The following is a 27,681-nucleotide window of genomic DNA, read 5'->3' on the forward strand; positions in this document are numbered from 1 at the left end:
AACCAAATTGGATACGCATACACATTCCCCAATAAAAAGCAGAATTCAGAGGATTCAACGTAATTCTTTTCTGTAAATGCGGAACGGAATCAAACTACTGTATTTTTACTTATTATACTGATTTTTTTTATCTAATTAAGCATTTTTTTTTTGTAAATTATAATTTACTTTTTTAAAACCTGTTTTCCTTTTATTTCAGATATTCTTTTATTTACTGTTTTTACTTTTTTCTTATGAAAAGGACTATGAGTAAAATTTAGTATGATGTATCCAAGAGGAGGTTGCATAATTTTAAAGCCTTCTGTTCAAATTTTATTGTTCTTACATAATTTTAAAATTGGTTAAGTATTTTTTTTAGTCATTGAACTTTGACCTAAAATTGGAATTTGTTCATGTCTGAAATTTCGATACATTTCTCTCCTTAAATTTTAAAAATGAATGAATATAGTTCTTTTAATCCAACTATGTTAATATTTTTTTACGTGTCGAACGCGTTTCATGTTAGTATTAGAGTTGTTTACACTGCTTGACACATTCTTAGTTCAATATCTGTTGACAAATGTGTTCGACACCTACAAGAAAGTTAACATAATTAGGTTAAAAGGATTACATTTATTCATTTTGAAAGTTTAAGCATCAAAATGTATTGAAGTTTCGGATAGGGACGAATTTCAATATTGGGTCAAAGTTCAATTACTAAAAACATATTTAATCCTATTAAAAGGGTTAAGTATGTGTAGTTATTAAACTTACACACGAAATAATTGAAATTCATAATTTTTCTAAATTTTGATATATTTTAGTTCTTAAATTTTATAAATGAGTAATATAATTTTTTTAATCCAATAACATTTGATTACTTTCATACATCTTCTTTAGTTATGAGCTTCATTAGATATGCTAAAAATGACTTAGAGTTTACCAGCATAAGTGGTTGGTCATTATATTATAAAGGTCGTTCTCAAAATTATGATAGCATTGGTTGTTATGACTGTGGAAACTCCTCATAGTATGGTTATTGATCATATGATTTAAATGGATGCACTACCAGTTGGAAATTTGAATCATAATCCATTTAAAAATTGCATTATTGATTATTTTTGTAATGGAAAATAAATTCCATATGAATATGATGCTAAAGATTTATTTTACAAATACTACAAAACCTTATTTATGCAAAAAAAAAAAAATCAAAACAAACTAGTAACATGTTAAATGATATGTGTGAGAATATAGAAAATGACTTAAAAGCAATGGTGTTGAGAACACTATACTATTTTAATAATGAAAGGTTTAAGCTATGTAAAGGTTTCTAATGATTGAAATTCATTTTTATAAAACCACCATCTTTTAAAAAATTCTCTTTGGGATTCCTCTATGCCTTCTCTCATCGTTTCTAACTCTAATCTTCATTTGGTTGAATATCAAAGACCATAGAACTGATCCTAGCGAAGAGTTCTACATTTCCATCTGATCAAAGAGTCAAATAAGGTAAGTTTTCATTTTTCCCTATTTTAGGCATTTTAGCTTTTGGGTTGCATGTGGGCCTTAGGGTGATGCATGTGACTCAAGGTTGCTTTTGGTGAATCTTTGTTACTCTATGATCATGATGTTATGATTATAACTCTAATCGGGGTTTTGATTGGTTGTTTAGGCGATCTTGTGTGTGTTTAGGGCTTTAGAGCAATGTGTAAGAAAAGGGGTTTTCTAGATCTTAAGTGAAGGAAGCTAATTTTTATTTGTATATGTTATGTTTGTTCTAATTGTTGATCGTAATTTGGATGCTATGATTTTTGAATTGTGAATTATAACTTGCTTTGGTATGTATTGTGTTGATTATTTATAAATTTTACATTGAGTTGTGATATGCATGAAAATTTTGGTATGGTTTTGTTTTAGAATATCTTTACGTGAGTCTCGAATTGAGTAATGTGGCACTTCTTGAGTAAGGAACCTGAAAGTTTAGGTATTTAAGGGTTTATTAAGTGGGGATTAACTCAAAAGTGCCAAATTACTTAGTCCAAAGCTAAAAAAGGAAGTTTTTGGTATTGATACACCATTGAAACAGTGGCCATTGACTTAGGGGCGTAAGGTGTCACTTTTGGACTTTAATTGGTGGGATCTTTGATTTGAGGACTATAGTTAGAAAAGTTAGTCTCTTATATTTGTCCTATTTTAGGTTTCTCTTTTGTGAAAAGCTTCTTATTTGTGGTTTTGGTTTGATCTTGGAATAAAATAATGTATATGGTGAATGATATATGTGTATAAATTGATATGTAAAACATGCTAATGTGATGAAATATATATATATATATATATATATATATATATATATATTTTGTGGTTAATGTATGAAGTTTATTTGAATAAAATGTGGTAAATGTGGAAACACAAAGAATACTTGTGAGAATGAAGGCTTGATGGATATGTGATTTTATGAGGAGGTTATGCATGTAGTTGATTTGACTAGTTTAAGGAAATGTTATCAGGTTTGAGGAATGTTATATGTGGATTGAATATTGTGTTTGAATTGTATGGTCATATAATTCCTAAGGAGGAATGAATGATACTAAACTCTCATACTCATATAGAGGAAGGAGTCCAGATGTGAAGAGGGAAGGAGGTTCCTATAGCTTGGTCTTGGGGTCATGCTATAGGTGAACTCACTTTATCATGAAAGAGGGGACCATGTATCATTACTAGAATTGTAACATTGGGGATTTCATTTTACATGACAAAGCAAATTTTATAACGTTTCAATGGATGCATAAATTCAGATAATTGAGTCTAGGTTATATGGATGTTAACGATTAGGAATTGTCTTGCGAAATGAGAATTGTTGTCTTGGACAAAGTTGGTTTATCGCTATTGAAAAATATATTATTATATAAGAATTATATATGTATGTTTAAGTTGTCATTGACTTACCCTCATTTGTTTGTTGGTTGTTGGGTCTCTTTTGCAATGATCACTTGTATGGTGTGAGCAAATGATTGTAGGTCATGATGGTTATATGATACGATGTAGTTTAATAGTCTTGTTTCATATTTTGAAGGAAGTTATTAACTTTTGTATTTTGAAAGACTTTAAATTTTGTGATAAGACTTTAAATACTTTATGTTTATATGCTTATATACATTTCTTTTGCTCAGTTGTTTCCTACTTAACGTATAACAATCTAAAAGAGTAGAAATATTATATTTTCTTGGGTTGTTATAATATGCACATAAATTGTTAGTTCAATAAAACTTATAAAAGATAGATATTTATAAATTAAATCAAAACTATGCACATAACAATAAATTTGTAAAGTAAAATTCAATTAAAGTTTATTCTAGTCAAAAAGGATAAAATTAAATTAACTATAACACACAATGGGTGATCTGATTTTTCTCTAGTCTTAGTAGTCCCTTTATTCTCCTTTCTTTAATCCTTAATTTCCTTTATTAATCTTGTATAACGTCTCCTCTTAATTTTGCTTTCCACCTTTATTGTTGTTCTTCAATATCCAACCATTCCATTTTTCCTTTGAAACCTTCCGTAAATGCTCATCAAATCGATCATTTCCTGACTAGGCCTCTACTAATGTTGGCCTACCACTAAACAACCCCTTCAGCCTGAGCATTGCTATGCGTAGGGCTGTAAGAAGCCATCAAGATTTTACTGATTTGGACCTTTAACCCCTCCAGCCTAAGCATTATTATGCGTAGGACTAGAAGGATCCATTAGAAATTTCTCTGTTTGAGGTCGTGTAACATTGGATCTTCTTTAAAAGTTTGGCTTTCATAAATGGGTGTTTCATTGCATTAGTCAGGCAAACCATCATTCCCCCAAGATTGCATCCTCATACGTCTTTTGTTTCTTTAGAGATAGATAAACTTAACTAATGAATAATACAGATTAATTTTATTGCTAATAGTTTAGTTAATTTTGGTTTAAAACAATTCAATTAATTAAGGTTAAGTACAATTAAGTTAGTTTTGCCATGTTCTGCATATAAGAAAATCCTACACCCTTTCAGATCTATCGCTATCAATTCTATACAACTCACTAGAAAAATATTATATAAACCCCTTGCATACATGTTGTAAGTTTGTCATTTCATTATCTTTTCTTTTTCTCAACTAGGAACAACATATTTCATATTTTCAATGCAACCAACTGTAAGTTTTGAAATGGTTGAAATGCCAAAAAGGGGGTTGAATTGGTTAGTTAAAAAATAAGGTGACTTATAAAAGCCTAAAATAGTTTTCAATTGAATCAAATCAATCACCAAGTATGGATGCAAGCACTCATGGATTGGACACTTCCAATCTATCAAAAACAGAGTTAGCCGATTGATTTCATTAAAAAGATACAAACATAAACAGTATTGATAGAATCAACATGTTAAATCACAAAAGCAGTCGACTGAAAAATTGGGAAAACTGCATAAATGCGAATTTGTGATTTAAAGCAAGATCAATATGAAAGATCAGTCAAGATATGTTCAAATGAGTTACACAACATGAGCAATGCTGCAGATAACATCATATCACAATTCTTCAAATTTAAAGTGTAATACAAGAGAGAAGGGTTAGAGAAGTGATCAATGCATAAGATTTTTATACTAGTTCACTCAAATCAGAGATACATCCAATTAGTCAGGACAACTCAAGCTTGACTTTGCACTATTTCAAAAGATTTAAAAAGTTTACAACATGACACTTTTAAAATATGCAAGATCACACACACACACACACACACAATGACTCTTGATTCACACAAGAATCAAACCAGCATAGCAAGACACCTCTTGCAGACCTGGAAAACCACCAAGCACAACCTAAAAGCTTAAGAAATATCAACCTCAATGGTAGAACAACCTTACCTACCACAACCACCTTCTCCAAGTTTCAAACACCAAGCAAAATGCTCCAAGAATGATACAAGATCAATCTTCAAAAACTGCACACTGTTTGATCACGAAAGAGAGAGAATTCCACAATTTCCAGTATGATTTCGCGCTAAAAAAATGGTCTTCATACCTCTCTTTCGAAAAATACAACTTTTATAATCAAACTGTTACAATTTAATATGTTGATTTCAAATCAATCGGTTTATTTCACTTAACTTAAGTGAAATCAGTCGATTACAAAATAAATCAATTGATTGAATAAGTTTCAGTTAAGACTATTGGAGCTAACCTTTTAATCAGTTAAATTCCATTCAACAAATTAAAAGACACTATTTAACCTATCGAAAAACATTTCAACAGATTAAAAGACACAACTAAGACCCTACATTTAATTAATACAAACTGGTCTACAACATGAATTACAATCTTCAGGCTTGTTTTCCCTATGATTAATCCAGATAGAGAGCACACATACAATGCTTGATTAACACGTGAAACATCAAATCTCCATATCTTCATCAATGGAAGCATGGCTCCAACATGTTCCAAGTAACTTCAAGTATATTCATCAAATCTTCAAGCACCAAATCATCTAGGCTATTTATGCCAAGACCAACTTGTTTAAGACACAAACTAACCATGATTTACTAATTCAAGACTCTCTAATATAAAAGTGCTATAAACATCTCTATAAGATCTTACTTTAACTTTAAATATATCTCATTTTTGTCACATTATTTTCAATTTTTTACTTTAAATAAAACATAAAAATCTTATTAAACTTGAACTTCTTACAAATTTCTATTTGCACTTCAATTTTTTTTAAATCTTAAAAAGTTAATTTAAGACACTTGAAATTTTAATATTTCAATACACTTGAAATTCTATATAAAAGTTAATTTTTCAATGCATATTTTAATATTAATTAAAATTATTTAAATATGAAATAAAACCTATGGATTTTATGATTTTGAAAGCATATCAACTTATTAATTATAAAAATATGTGAGCAAATACAAATACAAATGAGATGTTAAGGGAAACCAAATTTTAGTAAGACGAATGAGTTATTATTCTTTCTATGTTTCATTTTAACCAAACCAGAAAAAAGAGACTTATTTCCACCCTGACACACTACTCATTTTCAAATCGAATCATTCCTTAATAATCTAAACAAAGGTTTAACGTGACCAAGGAACTTTTTGGCCCAAGAAACAGAGTTTCCTTCAACCTTTACAAGAGCACAGTAGAAGACGAAAAATTTGACCATTTTGAACAAATTCATATTTTTTTTTTTCAAAATGATGACATGGGTTGCACACTTGTCTGCACGTTGAAAACCATCTACATATTATGCGCTTATTTTTAGCTCAGTCTGTTTGGGTTCAGTTTCAATTCTCTACACTACGGCACTGTTCTGGAAAAGTAAAAGACACTTATTAAAGCAAAGTAATTAAGAAAAGGTCTATTTTTTTTTTTGTTAAGTTGAAGTTGAAAGTAATAGAAAGAGAAGTGAATTATGAATTGAAAGTCTGGAGTCGTTGAAACACAACGCATTTAATAAGCTCTAAAATCAGTTGGTTCCTTAGCATATTTTTTCCCTTTATATTTTTTTGGCATTCATACCCAACAACTTAACTCCTCCACCCTCCCTCACCACGGAAAATCAAACAAAAGACAAGAGATAGCGATAAAGGAAGAAAATCAGGGACCATAGTAGGCAGAGAAGAGGAAAAACCCCGGCTTTCTTTGTTTTCCGAGGAGCAGTGAAGAAAGTGAAAGATGGGTAACAGTTTTATTTGCATGACTAAGAGGATTCGAAAGATGTTGGATCGAGAAGCAAGAGAATGGGTAGATCACAGAGGAAGCTTGTGAACGAGGAAGAGTTGCATCTTCAGGCACTGTCCTATGGCACTTCAGCAGCATCAATTGTCTCAGAGGTTCGAAGGGTCCATGTCTCGGCGAATTGGCTCCTCTAGAAGGCATGCGGTGTCTGAATCTTTTTCAGCCAACAAGCAGGTGTGTGCCTGTTTTGTTTATTTAATTATTTATTATATTATATTTGCCACGAATTGTGGGTTTTGATTGAAAAGTTTTGATTTTTGAATCATTTATTCACTGCCAAAAAGTAGCTTGTCATGATTAAGATCTTTGTGTATATGGGATGGGTAGAAGTGAAAACTAGTGTTTGTGATCAGTGCAGCATGTTGACCCAAAATATCAAGCCAGGGCTGAAAAGTGCACATACAAAAAGAAATCAAAGGGCTACTTTTTTCAGGTTTTTTATTTATTTTTAGATAAAAAAGGGGCTTGTTCCTTTGTGCCTCAAAAGGTGCATCTAGAAAAGTACATGGCCAATTCACTGTGCTTTCAAAGAAGATGCGATTTGTTTATGATTAGTTGCCCGCATCCTGTACTGGTTAACATACCCCACTTTCCTTGATTCTGTTATATACTTGTGCATTTTGACCCTAGCTGTTCTGAAGCTTCATGGGAAAATGCTTTTTCTTCTAGCCTTTTAGGATATTCTAGCACAATTGTCTAAAGAAAAAACTGGGGCTGTTGTTTCATGGTTGGAGATAGAATGTTTTGAGAACTAGAATGGAAAGGAAATTGGTTAGGAAGCGTTGTTGGTGGTCAGACATTAGCTATAATAGGGTATAACAATGCTATCTCTTTTTCGATTGTGCATGTTAAAAAGTTAAAATATGTATGAAATATTTGCCTTAGTGTATCCTGTGCAGGTTCCAATAAATCTGGAGAACATTAAAATAAAAAGTTTGTACTAATCCATGGAGAAGGTTTTGGAGCATGGTGCTGGTACAAGACTGTTGCTCTTCTAGAAGAAGCAGGGCTGCTCCCAGTTGCCTTAGATCTTACTGGCTCTGGAATTGATCTCACAGACACTAACAGTGTCACTACATTGGCTGATTATTCAAAACCTTTGACTGTTTATCTCGAAAACCTTCCTGAGGATGAAAAGGTTTGGCTGTGTGACATTCAACATTCTTGTAACTTGAAGCATGTTATTATACATCATTCTTTTATATTTCATGAAGATGGAACTTTGCAGGTTATTCTTGTTGGTCATAGCATTGGTGGTGCATGTATTTCATATGCGTTGGAACATTATCCTCAGAAGATCTCAAAGCAATTTTCCTTTGTGCTACAATGGTATCTGATGGTCAAAAACCTTTTGATGTTTATGCTGAAGAGGTATCCAGTTAGCTTCTTTTTGTTGACTTATGTGATCAGTTGAATTTTTGAGAGTGGTGAGATACAGTCCTACTTAAATTATTCACAAAAGCTTCCCAAGTATGGAACCATTTCTTACCAATTATGTTATATGTGGGACATGTATTGCACTTCATCCTTTCTAAACCTCTAATATGCTAGTTCTGGAGGAAAAAGTTCTTTATTTTGTATTTTCTTCCTTGAGTGAACATGTTTTGTTTAGTTTATTATTTCTGTTATTCTGATTCCATCCCATTTTACTTTTTTTTTGGAATAGTTCTCACTAATTATCTGCACTGCAGCTGGGATCTGCTGAACGTTTTATTCAAGAATCAAAGTTTTTGATACATGGGAATGGTAAAGATAAGCCCCCGACAGGGTTTATGTTTGAGAAGGAGCAGATGAAAGGGTTATATTTTAACCAATCCCCAGCGAAGGTACACAGAATTTAAGACTATTTCTAACTTCTTTTCCTCAAAGTTTTTTTACCTGCTATATTCTGACTCATTCAAATTAGATACTTCAAGTTGTATGATTTGTGCCCATATACCTTCAATGATGATCACACCTTTTATCTTCACTGTTTACTCCACTTGCAAGCTTCATGCTTGCAGAAGATTTAAATTGACGATCCCCATTAGTGCAATAAGCCAAACACAACTTTGTTCTCCCACCTATAGTGGACACGAACAGTTTTGTAATTGTTGTTGATCTATGAGCTTTGAGTGAGGTACATAACGCCCTCAGAACTCAAAATTAGCTTGCTGGTTTTCAACCAAGCCCGCTTTAAGTTGAAGAAGTAAATCCCTTCTCTAAAAGCTCATCCGTTGTAGTTGTGTTATACCCCTTTCCAAATGCTTTAGGACAGAGTTATGATTTCATAAAGGTAGGTCTTTATGGACAAATCTTCGAAACGATTTCTTAAACTTGTTTTTTTTATTTTGAAAGTTGTTTAATTGCCCCAGAAAAGGAAAGAATTTCTTAAAGCAGATAACACAAAGCAGAAAGTAGTCAACTGGATCCTTTAAAGTTTGAGTAAAGGGAATGTGGTCAATTTAGGATTCTTATTGATTCTGATTTTCTCACACACGTGACCAGAATGATAGCTTGAGCATTGGGATTCAATCCCTTTTGCTTCTACTTGATTCTTGTCATTTTTATTCCTTGAACAAAAAAGGAGAATTTGACCTGACTCTTGGTTTGCTTTTCAAGACTGAGAAGGAGCAGAATTGTTGAATTTGTAGGTTCCTGATTTTTTTTCTTCTTCTATTATCCATTTTGGATCCGCTTGAACTCGTTGGCGTTGTGGAAAATGTTACCGGAGGTTTTTATGTTTCTAGGAGTCTGTTTGGGCAAATTTATGCTGAAGCACTTCTAGAAGGAGAGTTTCTACACATTTTAGCTTATGAAGAAGCTTATTTCATTTTTTTTTTCTTCTAATTTTTCTTTTCGAAAAGAGCTTCTGAGAAATTTGTCCAAAAGACACCAAGTGTTGTTATGTTAAGGTGATATTTGTTCTTTTCTATTCATGACATTTTTATTTGTGGTTGTTGCATTAACACTTAGAAGTTCTGATAATATTTGGAATGAGTTGTATTTCAGGATGTTGCTTTAGCCATGGTTTCCATGAGGCACAGTCCTCTTGGTCCAATCATGGAGAAGCTGTCTTTATCTACTGAGAAATATGGCAGCGGGCGCCGGTTTTACATTCAAACATTGGATGATCGTGCACTTTCACCAGATGTCCAAGAGAAGCTTGTGAGGGAAAATCCACCTGAAGGAGTTTTCAAGATCAAAGGCAGTGATCATTGTCCATTCTTCTCCAAGCCTCAATCTCTCCACAAAATTTTGGTGGAAATAGCTCAAATTCCATAGCTTAATGCACAACATCATTTGTTCTATCTTTCCATCTCTTAGGATCACACAATTGTAGAGTTGATATTGCTTTTTCTATATTGACCATGAAACAGGAAGCCCAATTGGGAGAAGTATTTTTATTTTTATAATCTTGAAATATAATAGAGGAAGAAGCATGATTTTATCCCATTTAAGACAATATTATCCAATCAGTAAGTGACCTCTGTAAGTTTTTTTTTGTGTATAGAAATATTTTATAGTTCTAATTCTGCTTTGACAACTAATTTTTGTTGCGAGTTCATGTTAGAGTAAAATGGGAAAATATTCTCTATACACTTTGTCTATGCATTAAATATTTTCTAATGTCAGTCTATGCTATATAGTGTTCCAACATCGTGGTCATAAACCAAAAAAGAAAAAGAATCTCTAAGATTGTAGGAAGTGTCTGTGACCTATTATCCTTCCCATCTGTACTTAAGGAACCTTCTTTCAAAATTCTATAATCTCTTAGGAAACTTCTTACAAGGAAACAGAAGTTAATAATTTTACTGGTTCTTACTATTTAAGAAATTTTGTAGTGTTACTGTCCAAGATTATACATTTGAGCAAGACAAAACATACAGGAACCATCGAACATAAATCAAAATACCTTAACAGGTTCCTAAAGCACATTTCGGTTGGGGAAGATGCATGCATGGTGATGGGGTTTGGCAATCCGTGTACGAATACGAGGAAACTCTTGACCATGTAAACAATCACCCTATGTCTACAAGGAAATAAGGAATGCACACACATACATACATACTAATTGATTAAGGTTTGTACTCTGGTGGGTTAGAGTTCTGATACATCACCAAGATGATAATCTAGTAATAAATTCTCACCCAGCATTCACCAACCAATTAACAGCTGATATTAATATTGAAAATTAAACTACTTGGTGCTGCTCAAACGTCAACGTCATAATATTAATTGAGCTTTGCCATGCAAAGTCAATCTTAGCACAATGGGGTCCCTCTTCATCAACTCCAACATGCATAGATCTCCTTCTGATAGATCGTTGTCCCTCATAAATTTAGCCCATCCCCTCGATATTATTAATGCTCTGCTACGGCTATGACATGAGCAAGAAACATTCCACTGCTCTCCGTTACTATTTTGGAGCATCATACCAACACCTGGCTTCAGATACTTGCAAGCAAATTCAGTTGACACATACTGCATAAGGAACACCAGCTTTAATTTGATCAGTGCAAAACATTATGCATGTATAATTCACTACTTTGTTTTAACTCTATATTGAAGCTAAATTATTCTCACCAATCGAGAAGACTTGATGGTACAAGTAACAAAAGGGTTTCTTGGCATCAATCTATCACTAGGAGTAGCAACATGCTTTCCTATCTCCCAAGAAGAGTGATTTCCTCTGCATCCACTTTTGACTTGTTTCCCATGAGAAAAATCACCTTTTCTCTTCCTTACCTTAGCCCCACTCGGACGTATTAAATTCACATCATCTTCATCACCAGTTGCTACCCCATTCCCCACCATAAGCTCTTTCTTTTTTGTTTCATGGCCGTCGTGCTGCTCATTCTCAAACTTGGACCTCTTCCAATTCGCCGAGTTTGGTTCATTAGTGCCCCGAGTTTGGCGAGGATAACAAATCTCAGCAGCAGTAATATCAAATATAAGAACACGAAATTTTGAGTTCCCGACATATCTGAAAATTAGGTGGGAACCATACCCTAGAGAATAGTAGTTTACAAACTCTCGCCATTCGCTGCCGAAGAAAACATCTTTACCACATTTCTCCAACCTCATTTTCCAAACACAACCATCAGGAACAGTAATTGTAGCAACAGTTGATAGTTCATTTCCAAATCTCTTTATAAATTCCTCGGGAATTCTCTGCAGTGATCATTTCCTTAATTAGTTACTCACACTAAGTTGATAATTTAAACTACAACACTTTCTTCTCAAGTGAAGAAAAGGAGCAAAGAAGAACATGCTTCCCAAGTCATGTGCAATGCCATAGTTATAACTATTTAGCTTACTCAACAGCATCAAATGTTAAACATGCAAAGAAGTTACAAAGTATCTAAACAGTGAGAGAATGAAACAAAAAAGAGATAAGTGCAAAACATTTTTTAAACGAAAAAGGAAAGGATTCATTTTTTTTTAAATGAATATATTTAGATGCATAGAAGTACAAACAATTAGGCTAATCTTCCTCCAAGTTCAAAACTTTCCGGTTGTGCGCTTATAGAACATAGACAAATCTCCAAAGTTTGATCTAAAAAAGGAAGGAAGCATGCAGAATGATGCATGATGGAGGTCAAAGAAAGAAGAGAAAGAAAAAAAAAAAAAGCAATCAGAAAACGATTAGTTTTGTTTTTACCGTTTGGTTAGCATGAATAGCAGAGGGAAGTATGACCTTCAGAAAATGATTAGATTCCCTCTTCGCCGACCTTCCGCCGTGCTTTCTCCGCCGATCTTCCATTAGAATAGAGGACTCTACCCACATCCACCACTTCTTGGGTTGACAAGTTAACATAATACCATATATATTCTTTCGCGCATAAATTAATTTTATTTTTAATTTTCGTATCTTATAATTACATTTTAAATTTAATTATTTCTAATTGAGTTTTTATTATTTTTATTTTTATTTACATATTTTTTAATTAAGTATGTATTATTTAAATTTTTTTTCATTAATTACTTGATTTAATTGATTTAGTTATTATTTGTCCTCACTTGTTAAAAGATATAAGGTTTTATGTCTGGTAATAGAAGAAGAAACTATCTTACTATCATTATGATGGTTGAAATCCTTCTTGACCATTTAACATGTTTTCAAATAGAACAATAAAAATCATTTTACAATAATTGAAATATCATTATTTTATATCGAATACACACCCTCACAATTACTAACATTTTGTTTACAAGTCATCAAAATGAATGAGTAAAATAAGAGGTTATCCATCTAATGAAAAAATAATAGAAAAAAACTTAATTGGAATATATATATATATATATATATATATATATATATATATATATATATATATATATATATATATATATTTTAATATTCAATAAAACAAAAACAAACATATCACAAAATACAAAATTCAATTGAAATTTATGAAAGAATTGAAATTATTACATTTTAACTTTAATCTGATTTATTAAATACAAAATAAATTTAAATTAATAAAACGTATTTGTTTTTTTTTTATATTTATAGTGATCATAAATATCTTTTATTGGAGATAATTTTGCTGGAATAGTTAGTTAGGACACGAAGAGTAATGACTATTAAAAATATTTTATTTTAATTTATTTATTTTACTTCATTGTACGAGATTAATAATCTGAATAAGATCTTTTGGCTATATGAAATATAACTATTTTTTAAATAAAATTTTTAACACTTAACTTTTAAATAATTATTCTTTTATGATAAAGTGATACAGATTTTAATAAAAAATGTTAAAAAGTTAAAACAATGAAGACATTATCATAAAATAAGTAATATATTTATTAATACATATTTATTTGACGTGTGATGTGAAAATAGAAATATTATTTAAACTTAAATACATTTTCAATCCTGTAAATATGTTAAGTTTAGCCTTAATACTAAAACGAAAAACATTAATTAAGATATTAAAGATGATAAAATTATAAAAATTAATATATTTTAGGTGTAAGATTCAGTTAAATCATATATATATATATATATTATATATATAAAGTATTATTAAAAATTATACTTGAAATTGAAATAAAAGAAAATGGTTTTTCATCAATTAAATAGTTTATACTTTAGTCTATTATCACGAACGTACTTATATTTTTGTTTACTTTCTAAAACCAAAGGAAGGTTGTAGTTTTCTACGACGTTGCGAGTAGAGACAAAATCCAGTCTTCGTGATTCAATGGTGCAAGGTGAAAAAAGTCGTCATTCAAGGAGTAAAAGTTAATTATAGCATAAGAATAATATTCTCCAATGGCTTACCTCGACAGAAAGTTTCAAATTTCTTTAGTCTAAACAAACATCCTGATCAACCTTCAATAGGTAACTTATTTTTCGAATCAACTAAACGAAAAAACCATTATAAACGCACTATATTCCTAGTGTTGAACTTTTTACAAAATAATTAATACAACTAAACAAATTTATGTTGTGATAAATACAAATGGTATTAGCCCAAGCCATTCATTGAGCAAAGAAAGGGGTTAAAATAGGATAGGATGAGATGGAAGAAAAAAGGGTCAAAAGAGGGATGAGGTGTGAAGAAAGGGGGAATTAGAAATTACACAAAAATTCCTCTTTTTTGCGAATCTATTAAAAAATCTTCATTCATGGAATATGGATGATTCTTGAGGACCAAGGGCGTTATAATATCCTTACAGAGTAACACGTACACCATGTGCACGCCAAATTAAACTACTATCCTTCAATACAAAATACTATATAACCAACTGCTTGTCCACTGAACGGGACAAGATTTTTCACTCTTTCCAACATAGTGTCCCATGTTATGTACAAGAACTTTACAGTTACAACCCAAACACAACATTTCCCAACACTGAAATATTCTCAATTCAAGGAGACACGAACCATAATGAGTCTAACCCACCCATATGGTTAACAATGCCAATCTGTTTTCAGTAGATAATCATGTCAACGAGGTCTGTAACTTTGCATTCCCTTTATTGTGCAGGCTCCGTCAGGCAAACAACTGGATCATTTTACTGCAAAAATCCAGATGTGACATCAGAAACCAAAAAAATTTCAGAAAGTAAGAATGCTATTAATCACATAAAAAAGAAATTGATCCCTCTTATGAGACCCAGTAAGGTTACTGCTTTGAGACTTTGAAGGTTACAGGTTATATTTCCACAAACAAAGGTTACTGCTTTGAGACTTTGAAGGTTACAGGTTATATTTCCACAAACAATCTCTCAGGTTGTATGGGTAGGGCTGTACATATATTTATCCTCCCCACCGTGAGGGGCTCTAACACTAAGTCCTTCTTCTAAGAATCAACGTTCAATTATTCAATGAAAATCATTTTAAGAAAAGTATAACATGATGCACATACCTTTCAAGTCTCTTAGACTCAGGTTGACCTTAATTAGTTGTGGATGATGAATGATGTCCTTAACAGAGACCATAGCTCAACTTTGCAGGAATGATGTCCTGACTGAGTAGACATAATCTGTTTTACAACATTACTAAGTTAATTGCAGTATTGAATGTAAACAATACTCTTTAGTTCAACCTGTCCAACCAAATTAAGGGTAAAGCGGCATCTTTTTGTAAGGGCACATTTGTTCAACAAAATAACAAGGCTAAATTTATAGCAACAAAATTCTTTATCAAATCTTCCAGTATGGACAAGGATCAACAATACCAGATGTCAGATTTGACATTTAGAGGCATCGGATCAACTTAGTATAGTAATCAAGTACCATATTATTACATGATGGTAAAGAAACTTAGTCAAACAATCACCTTATTTCAATAGATTTTAACCAACAAAATAGCAGTATATATAATAATCCAATCATTGGAAACAGGAAAATTCTTACATGAACTCAGTGTAGTTATGTGGGACCCACTAGTTTTTTTTTTCTTCACATGAGAGAGAAGATAAGCATGGAAATAAACATTCAGTCACAATAATCAATTACATGGTACATATAAGCATATTTTCAATTACAGATAAGATTGTCTCAAAGAGATGATAATTCTAATTCTCACATGCTGCAAGAACCTATTTTGCTTTATCACTGAGTATTAAAGAAGTCCAAACCATGGTTAGCACTTGATACAGTTAGAGAAGCTAATGTTTTTATTTATTGACATTGCCATCTATAAAGCAAGTTTGAATCTATCATCTCCCTTCCTAATCAGTGAATGAGGCGACCAGAGCCAAGGTTCAAAGGCTCCTCTAATTTCTCCTGGAGTCTCCTCTTATAGCTCTAACTAAGCATTCACAGGCTCAGCCTATTTTTTAAAATGGCTAACCACAGTAGTTTCAAATCTCACTTCAGAATGACAATACTATACATTTTCAAGCTCACCACCCCAATGTAAAGATGCGAGAACTTCTACACTTTGTCATAGTAAACAAAAATTTAAGCAATAAACTCTTAAAATAACTACTTGAGACCTTGTTTTGCATTTGCTTTAAGAAACGCATTCATATATACACAGAATACAAGGATTCAAATGCTTTTAATCACGTGCAATCATATTTCAATGTTTTCCCAATCCATCAAACGTTCACTTAGACTTCAACTGGTTAGATATTATTTCTATTTTGATGTGATATTCCTATAATCGTAATCTTCTTCAATCAAGTATATATTTGTGAAGCTAGCATCACATAGTAATTCAGTTTCATGACTAAAAAATCAGTAATCATGTTGAATCACATAGAAGAAATAGTAGACTCCTTGGGACAAATATATGCAAATACTTCGGAATGAAATAAACTTTAAAATATCGCATGAAATGAAATTACAGTGAGAGGAAGATGGGCAGATGATTTGGTCATTGATACTGATAAGTAAAAATTGTAATGAGTGAGGTCTAAAATCCACACCATGGCCTTTCCATCCTTTTCTCCTTTTTATTCAACTAAATTGGGGTTAACTGAAGCCCATGCCACCGACCTACACTATGCTTTCTACAAACATATCTTTTAATAAAAAGTTCTAAAGTGCACTCAAGGTAAGGGAGCAATGTAAGCAGTCGTGGACCTACATTTCTAACCTATTTATAAAACAAAAGTAGTAAAAACATCACATAACAGTTACAAGTAGCCAAGACAATTTCAGTAAAGATTTTCAAAGTGATAAATCATAATATCAGAATGAGATGCTAGTCCCCCCAATACAATAATCTCAGGTACAAGAGGAAACATACGACAAATGCAAATCAGGCTTACCACATATTTTAAGACCCTGAAGAAGATTTCTGAACCCAGACTTGCTTCTGCAGACATAAGAAGTACCTTACACACAACGAATCAACAAAATTAATAATCCAAAATATATCAGCATATCACATGTATACCTCATGAGCACTGTGTCCAACACTTTTCTTGAAGGTTTCCCTTCACTTATACTGACTGCACCATCATCCTTCACTACATAGGAAGCTCCACGACGAGCAAAATTTCTTTGTGAACCTAGAGGGTTCAAAAAGTATGGTTGAACAAATTTAAACTAAAATAAGACAAATAAACTCTATTATCAGTCTTTAATTTATAAACAACAGTTAGTAAAGAGACTCCAACCATTCTCAATAGAAGGATTGCCTCGTCCACCTGCAGAAGCAGAGAACTCATTGCCCTGTTCCCAGAAGTAACATTTCTTTTACTTCTCCTGTTCAGGTAAGAAAAACACCACCAAACTCAGATTTATTTGTGAAGCAGTGATATCATACTGTTTATACTAAATATTCGAAATTAATACATCATTTATTTTGTTTGTAAACAACTCACAATAGCCTAGTCAATAATCATACCTTCAGTGGATTCAGGATTTGACAGAGTAGGTTGTGCCATTGAGGATGATGAGTAGTCACACCCGCATGTGGAACATCTGAACGACGAAGAGGTGTCCAAACACCTCGATCAGGTCTATCCTTGTTTCTAGTACGCTTTTCTGCTTTCTCACCGCTACCCAAACCATGTGGATCCCTTTTTACGAATTTTTCATCCAAAGCCCTCTTAGAATCCCCTTCAGAATTAACTGTGCAGTATCATGATTTGAATGTTGATCATTTAACCCAGACCTTGAGCCAAAAGGACGAGGTGGCCGCTTCCCATTCTCTGAGCTTAAAATTTGAATTTTATGTTGTGTTCCAGTAATAGACTGACTTTGACGAGCATCATTATTTAGAAGTATGCTCCTAATCAATCGTCCACTATTTTCCCGTCTCTGGTTCTGTTTTGCAGGAGTTGAAATAGGAGAATTTCCAGATTGTACGTTTTGCTGTTTTACTGTACCCTCAGTGGCCTGAAAATTCCATAAAAATGTTCATAATAACAAATTTACAATGATGACCATATTAACTTTGAGCCCAGGTTTCACAGGGCAGTTGACTGATTAGACAGCTTCAAAATAATTTCAGGAAGATGTACACTCAATTGCTTCCAACCAGAAAATAGTTTTCTGGTGTCTACTTGTATTGAACACGAACTAAACCTCGTATCGCAGGGGAGACAGATATAATTTTACTTAGTCTTGTTTATTATGAAGAAAATTATTTAAAGAAAATAAGAGATATTATCATATTAATGTGATTAGAAAATGCAGAAAAATGGGGAAAGCAGGTATAGTTGAAAAGAATGAAACGTTTAGAGGTAAAACAAAACCTACACTGGGAATTTCCCGTTGTTTCCCTTTCAGAAGAAGGATTTTTTTCTTTCCTGAGTCAGAAGACAGTGGAATTCCGGAATGGAACCTTCAATGCCATGCACTGCAAATTCATCAATCACAAATAAGAAAATTAAAACACTTACAAGCTAAAATATATGAAATTCAATTAGAAACTTAAGCACTGTTATACTATGGCTAAATCTTAAAAGTGCAAATTAAGAACAGCAAGCATGTCTCCAAAAGAGTGATGGTTCCAACCACCACTTTCCTAAGTCAGGTCCACTATCATTTAGAGAAAGTACAGCTGCAGGGATCCAGATATAACATTCAAAAAGGAAAGAGTAGACTACTGAACCATGTAAAAACAAATGGGAATAGTTTCAGAACTCAATCTACACATCACACAACAATCCAGAGCAAAGAAGCTAGACTTAGAGTAGTTAGAATTTGAAGTAAATCATTGGTATTAGTTCCATTTAGAATTGCAGTCCATACAAAGGGTTTGACCGTCCTATTGGATAGTCCAGTGGCTTTTAATATGATATGTGGTTACGTTAATGTAAATGAAAAACAAGAATGAAACTCAAGAGTTGCATGTGTTTGAATTGAGGTTCAGTTCCACTGAACAGAAAAACAATGAGTTGAGTTTCATTGACTGTGTCTTGGAAATCAGGATTGGAGTACAATAAACACTTATTAATTAAGACATTATGCCAATCATACAGCATTTTATGAGTACAATCTAGGAACTAAACCATAAGCGGCCAACAAAATGATTGCAATGCAAGATACTTCAGAAACAAAAGCTGAGGTCATGCCAGACTGCATGTCAGGCATCTTAACTCAAATATGAATGCAACTAAATATAGCATACACATTGATTTGTAACAGCTCAAAATTCTGTAGATGAAGTGAAAGTTGATAACAACATTAGATGTGGAGATGTAGAATAACTAAAAATCGAAAGTCAGAAAAGATGAATTACATGCTTCAATTTCAGAAATTCCTTTCATACTTGATTCAGCTGATAGATCCTCTCGTCGGGGAACCACAATAAAGGATGACTTGTCTTTTGACTCTTTGCGAGCAGCACTCTTGGCATTGTCCTTCTGAACATACTGACAATAATCAAAGCCAATTTTCAGTAGTAACACAGTCCACTGTTCTTTTGCAAGCATAAATAGAACATCTATATATCAAATCAAGCAAAGGAAAAAGTCAGGCATAAAAGAACAAATTCTTCAAATTATTAGCATTAGAAAAGAAATAAGAAGTTCAAATGCAATGACAAAAGAAAGTTGAGAAGAAAATAAGTTTATATGTATGTTGAAGGATTGTGTAGCTGCCCAAGTAGATGTATCCAAAAAGATAAGCTTGATAGTATTTTCAATGCTATAGAGAGTAAAACTAAACACCTTGGTCATGTATCAAGATAAAGAAATATTCAACAGTTGTCCTTAAATGTTATCTTCACATGTTAGAACATAAGATAAACACCAGCACTTGGGAAACCCTCCGTCAAAAGCTAGTTGTTAAGTAGTAGAAACCAAGACATACACTTATTATAACGTTAGATTAAAAGAAAACGATTGGTGAGAATGAGTTACTCTAGGCGTAACTTAGTCCCTTCTTATGTGTGAGTGTATGTGTATGCATCGTTTAAAAGTATTTTTGCATTCATTTTTATTTACTATATATATTTCTTATTTTTAAAATATTTATAATTCTTTTATTATTATGTACCTTATATTAAATACTGTTTTATTTAGCTTTAATCACTATCATTATTTAGTTTATTATATTTTGATTACTATAATTTTTAATTTATTATATCATATATTATGCTTTACTAAGTTAATTATTATTTAATTTATCACTTTATATGTTATGCTTTAAATATATTTTTATATTTTTATTATTGATATTCTTTAGTGCATTATATCATAACATAAGTAACAAATCAAACTAAAAAGCTAAGAACCCACCCAAGAAAAAAAATGGCACAGAAATGTTGGACTCAAGTTGGACACAACTTGAGGCCCAACAAATACAAAAGATAGAGCTGAAACCTAACTAACACAATTGCAAAACAAACCAAGGTTTTGAAACAATGTGGCCCCTATCAGTGAAAGAAAAAGGTAACAGAGAATCCAGATTGAAGAGAGGGGAAGCCTGCAGTGGCATGAGGGAGGTCACAGAGGCTTTCCAGTGGATGGGATTTCACTTGAGAACAGAATCACCGGACATTCTGATGTGTATCACCATGACGATAGCAGGTGCCGTGGCCACCATTGACAATTTATTTAAAGTTTTATACTGGTGATAAAAAGGTTGAGCGGGTACTATCAAAGCAAATAGATAACTACCTATATGGCCATATACCCATACTTAACCAGTTCACAAACAGATTGGTTTCTAGGCATCAATAAATTCCCTTAAATTTTTTGATCAGCCACTAAGTAGATCAATAATACATTTATTGAACATTAAAAAGCTAAGAGGATTAAAATTACCACTTAGGAAGGAATAAGCCAATAAAATAGTTTATACTGGCTTTCTTCAATCAAAAGAAAACATACAGCTTTTATGAGAATGAAGTCAAAGCTTCAAAATAACTTGCGTGATTATGAATCCACAACAGCAATAACAGTACATGTGCATTCAATACAAAGGTTTACCTTTTTCTTTTCAGATCCTCGTTTAGTATTGCCCGAGCCAGGCTTGCCAGGCAAAGCAGCTCTGGATCTTCTGCTAACTTTTGCCACTGCTGATGAAGCCTGTCATTGATTGTTATACATACAAGTGGAGTATTATATGTCAACATATACACAAGTAGAAAAAACACCTAAACCTATATTCATTTGTGATATAATAAATTAAAAAGATATAGTAACAGAATAATTTCTTTCACCCAGCCCAGCAGGAGAGTAAGTTGTAAGCTATAATTATGTTTAAGGCATAATTTAAACAAAAGGTACATATCATAAACTGCAAATATTGAGGTAGTTCATGTACCCAGAATATTACCTGCATACCAGTGTCAACAGCACGTTTTTGTCGAACATATTCCATCAAGGGAGTGACAATAGGTGTTTCCTTGTTAGCCCCTGGAAAGGAAGATACAGAATGAGACCAATGGTACTGAAATTTGTGTTCAGAATCACAGATAAATCCCAATGGACACGTTTACCCTAGAACCTAGCGCCAAGATCCTCCAAAACACATTTTATAATAGAACAAGTGGAGAAAAAACACAGCAATGCAATGACAGAGACAGATGAGTCGTGATGCTGTTTCTACTGTTTACTTATGAACACACTTAAATAAAAGTAAATAAAGTATAGTTGGTGAAGTAATAATATCTAACCAGCTTGTTCAGCTTCTTTTCTTTCCAATTGTATCTCTGCACTGGGAAGATGCTCATGTGGCTTTGCAATCAGTTTGAGGAACTCCAAATAGTCTGGATCTGTCCTTGTGAAATATAAAAAAAAAAATGAAAATCACAAATATAAAAAGAGCACATGATGTGGCATGTTACACAATTAGACAACAAAAATCACAAGGATACGAACCTTTGTAGATGGTTCCTTCACGTCCGTCCTTCTTGGTAGTTGGCTTTGGAACACGCTGGGAAGGGCGTACTCAACAATCGCTTTATGTTGGGCACCTGATTGAAGATTCAACATTGATAATTGAAAACAGCAGTGACATAGTGAGTTAAAGACGTGAAGTGTAAAGGAAAAGAAAAAAAAAAAAAAAAAGAAAAGAAACACAAATAAATTACCTCTCTCGTTAACAAAAACATGTCCATCGAAGAACTCAGCGAACTCGAAAACATCATGAGGAGAATTGAAGTCTATGTACGCTCGGGAATGCCTCAGACGCTTGTGGCTGCAGATATGGCTAGGGTTTTGTTACAAATGAATGAGGTAAAGAACAAATTGCGTTTGAATGGATTGAAAGGAACCTGGTGTTGCCGGGTCTGAAAGAGAACCAATTGTAGCGTGAAGCGAAGTGTGAATCGATGTGCTGAAAGAGATCGGATTGAGTGAGAGAAGGAGGCAAATGCCTAATCACCACTTTCGTCTTCTCCCTTTCCGAACGAACCTTCATCTTCCTTTCTTCCATCATCACTCACTTTTTCTTTCACATCATTCTTTCTCTTCCTTCTTTTCTTAATTTCTTAACCATTCGCAATTCCAAATTCACTCTTCTCTCCTCTTTAAAATAACTTCTCTCTCCTAACCTAATTCCTAACAATTAAGCGTCCTCTTCTTTGATAATTTTTTTTTCTATTTAACCGTAGTAATAACATTTTATTGTCTCTATTAATTTGTATATAAATTGTTAAAACTAAGTAATAAATTAATAATTTAACCATTAAAAAGTTCAAATAATGCCGTGGAAAACCGAGAAATAAAGAAGTATGATACGGTTTTTGTTCTCAGATAATTATAAAATAAATCAAAATTCACCAATTTTGTTTGTCCTCGATGTTTTTTTTAATTTTATAGAGGATTAAATATATTTTTCTCTAATAATGAATGAATTAAATTATTTTAATTAAATTTTAGTGAATTTTATTTAATGTTTTAAAAATGTGCAACATTAAAATATAGATTTATCGATCCATATAAATAAACTCAAATATGAAATATGTTTGAAACATTAAATAAAATTAATAAAATTTGGTTAAAAGAACTACATTCATACATTTTAAAATTAGAGAATTGAATTTGTTCATAATTTTAAAGAAAAACCAATTTTATTTTCATTAAAACTTAAGAAATAAAAATATATTTAATCCTTTGATAGAATATGAATGAAAGGAACCTAAGCATTTTACCATGAATTAGGCTTAAAAATTAATCATTAAAAATATAATTTATTTGTTTAGAGTAGCTTCTTTATCAAAATTGTTGTACTTAACAACATTTGAAAATTCTTCACAAAAGTAACATTAACGTGTATTTATGTGACAAAGAGTCACTATTTTTGTTTCTGAATAATGTTTGTCATTACATAGATAGATAATGTAAAATTGTATTGTGGTATAAGGATATAAACAAAGATAGATGTTTTTTTTTCTAGTTTCAATTAATATTTAATAAATAAGGGAGGATCAATGAAGTTTTGACATGGTGAAATGGTACTAAAATTGATATAAACTCTATGAGATTGAAATTGAGTACCCATCTTAGGACTACTCTATTAATATGTAGAGTCAATCTATGATTCTTCTCAGAATCGCAACAACGAACAGATCCTACTACAAAAACAAAAGTAATAAACTGATGTCGTACTAAAAAATGAGCCCCCCTTGGAAATCCCAACACTAGTGCGGTAGTAGAAGTTGACGATTGAGTGTACAAGGTAGAGGTCCAAGTCACAGACCTTCATCGCATCATTCATGACCTTCGCAAACGTAGTAGGTTTTTGTGTCTGTTAAAGTACAAAAAAGATTAGATGGAACAATGTTGATAAGTGTCTCCATGACATAAAAAACCATAGCAATTTAGACACTTATTAAATGCTTAAATTGTGTTCATTAAGGAAAAAGACCCTTCTTTAGTGACATCATTGAATATCCTACTTAGTTAAATGAAAAACAAGGAAACTAATGAAATAACACTATTTTGTAGGAGAAAAATGAAAGAAATCAGGCACTCAGCTAAGGCAATAGAAGGGGGCTCAACCACAATAATTGAAAACATAAAACTGTCACGAGGAATCTTTGGCTAAGCCTAACAAATGTTGTAAAGCTGCACATGAGTTTGAATTAGTGATAAGGTATATTACATGGAATAAATAGTGAAATAAGGCGTCAACATTAAAACACCATAAGAAGATCATATAGTTAAGTAGAAAAGTAGAAAAACTCATAAAAGAAGCCAATGTGGTTGAGCCTAGAAAACTTGGCTGAACATTGATCATTTCAACCTATAAAACAATACCCTCTCCTCTGGCTAGAACATCATCTCATGAGAGAATAGGTTTCCTCGCTTTGTAAAACTCTTTAGAAATATTGTTTAGGGAGAGACAAAGTAAAGATAGAGTGAATCTCTGTGTAGTAATGAGTTTATTCTCCATCATGAGTGGTCAAAACTCAAAGTGCAAGGTTGGATGTAATTGAACTTCCTCTTTTTTGTTTGTAATTTATCTTTTGATGCATCTATTGTTGTCTTGAATTATTAGATTGTGAATTGTTTTATATCTCGTTGTTATTTTAATTGGTTCAAATTGAGTTGGGAAACTAGTTTGAATTGTGGTCCAAACAATTTGCCATACTTGCACTAGTGCTTATTAAGTAGTTAAAGGGGATGCTGGGCCAAAAAGTAGATTCTACCAAGTAGGGATTTATTCTACCAAGAGTAAAGGAATCACCATGGGTCTAAATTTCCCTAGGTTCTAGACTGTAGGGATGCATCTAGATCTACTCAAAAGGTACTTTCAGAACAATGATTCTTGATAGACTTTAGGTGAAAGAGGAGAAATTAAAAACATAAATTGGGGAGGGACAAAAACATTCAACCTTGTCACTAAATTTTATTATGCTTCTTATTAGTTTTGCTTACTTGAAACCTAACATCAATCAACAGTAATACTTTTGTAGTATAAATATTGGTACACTTTAATAAATCCTTGTGGATACGACACTTGAATTATATTTCAAGACACCAGCCCACTTAATGGAGTTGATTGTTACAAAATCTTTATCAAGTTTTTGGCACCGTTGTCGAGGATTTGTCTAAAGATCAACCATTATTAGATTAAGTTTGCTTTGCATGCCAAGAAATAGAGTAGGACAAACCTTACTCTTTAATCTAGAAATTGAAAAATCAGCGAGAAGAAATAATAGTAGAAGCATGAAGCAAAAACAAGTTGAAAAATTGCAGCAACAACAACAATAGGAAAATATATCCAGTCCAGATGTGATTCCTCAAAATCACTCAAATATCATTGAAGAGGGAAATCCACTAGAAGAGTATCAGGGGACTATGCATTACAACAAGGACCTAGATACTTTTCTAGTATTGTAAGGCCCATAAAAATAATAGAAATGAAACCAGTTGTGTTATCTTTAATCACATCTAACCAATTTGCATAATTAGATGATGAGGATCCTTACAACCATTTGTCTACTTTCTATGAGCTATGTGGTACCATGGGAATCACGCAGGAAAATGAGGATGCTACATATCTTAGACTTTTTCCATTTTCTCTAACATGAAAAGCAAAGACTTGGTTACAATCACAACCAAATTAAAGCTTGACCAGTTGGGAAGATGTGGAGAGAAAAGTTCTGAACAATTTTTTTCCTCCATCTAAATATTTAGGAGTTAAATCATCCATTGTCGCATTCTCTCAAACAAGTGATGAACCACTGTGCGACGCTTGGGAAAGATTCAAATCTTTGTTAAGGAAATATCCAAATCACGACTTTGATGAATTAGCTCAACTCAACGTGTTCTGCAATGGATTACGTCCTCAAGCAACAATGATGCTAGATGCATCTATAGGAGGCTCAATGATGACAAAAAGTGTTGAAGAAGCGATGGAAATCATAGAAGCAATAGTTGATAGTGACTACCAAGCTCACTATGATAAAAGTCCACCAACAAAAAGAGACATCCTGGAGTTGGATACACAATTTGCTATATTGGCCCAAAATAACCTCATATCACAACAAATGTAAGATCTAAAAAAATAAATGATGAAAATGCAGATTGGAACAACAACAATTTCTTCTTATCAGCAGCTTCTCAAATGTGATTTTTGCTTAGGAAATCATCATAATGACCATTGTTCAGATGTATAGCAAGAGGAGAAACTCAATTACATGAACAACTAGAGAAAATCAAAAAATTTCAACAACAACTATAACCAGAATGTTGGTTGGAAGAGCAATCCACATCAGTATCAAGGTTGGAGAACTGACATAGGATCATCTTAGAAGCAAGCCACTACCCACTCTCACAAATTGACCAAAATGGAGGAAGCCTTGGCACAATTCATTCAAGTATCAACCATTAGCCAAAAAAATACTAAGGCCTTAATTTAAAACTTGGAAATACAAGTTAGGTAGCTTGCTAAACAAATATCATAACAATAGGACGGTCAATTCTCAACAAATACAAAGGTAAATCCAAAGGAACATTGCCAATCCATTACCACTAGACAGGGAACTGTTATAGGAAAAGGGATTAGGGATAACTTGGAGAAAAATGAGGGAGAAAAAGAGAAAGAAAAATAAAAAAGAAGTAAAGCATAATGAGTCAAAAAAGAGTAAGGAAGAAAAATAATTAAATTCAAAAGAAAAGGGGGTAGATGCAGAAAAAGCTCCTATTGTAAACCTCCCGTACCCTCATGCTCCAATAAGAAAAGATCGTGAGAGACAATTCACTAGATTTTTAGAAATGATCAAGAAACTACAAATCAATATTTCTTTCACTAAGGCCATGAAACAAATTCCTACATATGGCAAGTTCATGAAAAAATTATTGACAAAGAAAAGAATAAAGTTGAACAAGAGACAATGGAATTAGAAGCACGATGTAGTGTAATAATTCAGAGAACACTACCTAAAAAATCTAGTGATCTTAACATTTTTACTTTACTTGTTGCAATTCGACACTTGACCATAGTGAAGGCTTTAATAGATTTAGGGGCAATTATCAACTTAATGCTCTTATCCATGCTTAAAAAGATTGGAAGCATAAAGCTTCAATCAACAAGAATCACCTTACAACTAGCAAACAAAACTGTTAAGCATCCATGTGGAGTAGTGGAAGATCTTTTGATTAAGGTGGACAAATTCTACTTCCTAGTAGATTTTATGGTAATGGATACTGCAGAGGATGCAAAAGTACCTCTAATCTTGGGCAGGCCATTCATGAAAATAGTAAGGGTAATCATAGACTTAAACAAAAGAAAACTAAAGGTGATAGTGGAAGATGAAGAAGTTAACTTCAATGTTTTTGATGCATTGAAATACCCTGCTGAAACAAAAGAATGCTTCAAGATTAACACTTTGGAAGAAGTATGTTTAGAAGCAAAAAAGAGTTTTTCTACAATAGAACCTTTGGGGATAGCCATAATGAACCTAACAAATTATTTTAATGAAGAAGCAGTTGTAGCATATTGCCTTACAAAGTTGAATAGAAACAAAGAACTCAGTTCTGGCTTAGCCTCAAAGTTTGAGCTTAACTCGACAAAAAAAAAAAAGGTGTCTCAACTAGAATTGAAGCAATTACCACCCCACTTGAAGTATTTTCTTCCTCAAA

The 27,681-nt window shown here is 32.5% G+C and overlaps 3 protein-coding genes across 3 annotated transcripts; 1 reads left to right on the forward strand and 2 right to left on the reverse strand.

Moving 5' to 3' along the window:
* Window positions 1–6,366: 6,366 nt before the first annotated feature.
* On the forward strand, window positions 6,367–10,254 carry LOC114163600 (putative methylesterase 12, chloroplastic). Its single transcript, XM_028047908.1, is given in 9 exon segments — window positions 6,367–6,710; window positions 6,713–6,804; window positions 6,806–6,916; window positions 7,642–7,666; window positions 7,669–7,880; window positions 7,971–8,040; window positions 8,043–8,113; window positions 8,434–8,568; window positions 9,734–10,254. Coding segments are annotated over 9 exon segments (1,020 nt in total). The 5' UTR covers window positions 6,367–6,679; the 3' UTR covers window positions 10,007–10,254.
* Window positions 10,255–10,765: 511 nt separating this feature from the next.
* Window positions 10,766–12,512, reverse strand: LOC114183160 (B3 domain-containing transcription factor VRN1-like). The gene is made up of 3 exons (XM_028070077.1): window positions 12,387–12,512; window positions 11,309–11,896; window positions 10,766–11,206 (listed from the first exon to the last, which is right to left on the reverse strand). Exons 1-3 carry the CDS (start codon window positions 12,510–12,512, stop codon window positions 10,949–10,951), a joined length of 972 nt encoding a protein of 323 aa, XP_027925878.1. The 3' UTR covers window positions 10,766–10,948.
* Window positions 12,513–16,967: 4,455 nt separating this feature from the next.
* Window positions 16,968–22,666, reverse strand: LOC114181268 (regulator of nonsense transcripts UPF3-like). The gene is given in 18 exon segments (XM_028067677.1): window positions 16,968–17,006; window positions 17,088–17,122; window positions 17,125–17,202; window positions 17,311–17,384; window positions 17,386–17,398; window positions 17,541–17,600; window positions 17,603–17,770; window positions 17,773–18,034; window positions 18,398–18,477; window positions 18,480–18,497; window positions 19,413–19,515; window positions 21,076–21,174; window positions 21,425–21,504; window positions 21,765–21,863; window positions 21,970–22,035; window positions 22,038–22,064; window positions 22,182–22,288; window positions 22,365–22,666. Coding segments are annotated over 18 exon segments (1,572 nt in total). The 5' UTR covers window positions 22,529–22,666.
* Window positions 22,667–27,681: the final 5,015 nt, after the last annotated feature.

The sequence above is a fragment of the Vigna unguiculata genome, chromosome 1 (genome assembly GCF_004118075.2).
Source record: "Vigna unguiculata cultivar IT97K-499-35 chromosome 1, ASM411807v1, whole genome shotgun sequence".
Taxonomy (NCBI): Eukaryota; Viridiplantae; Streptophyta; class Magnoliopsida; order Fabales; family Fabaceae; genus Vigna; species Vigna unguiculata.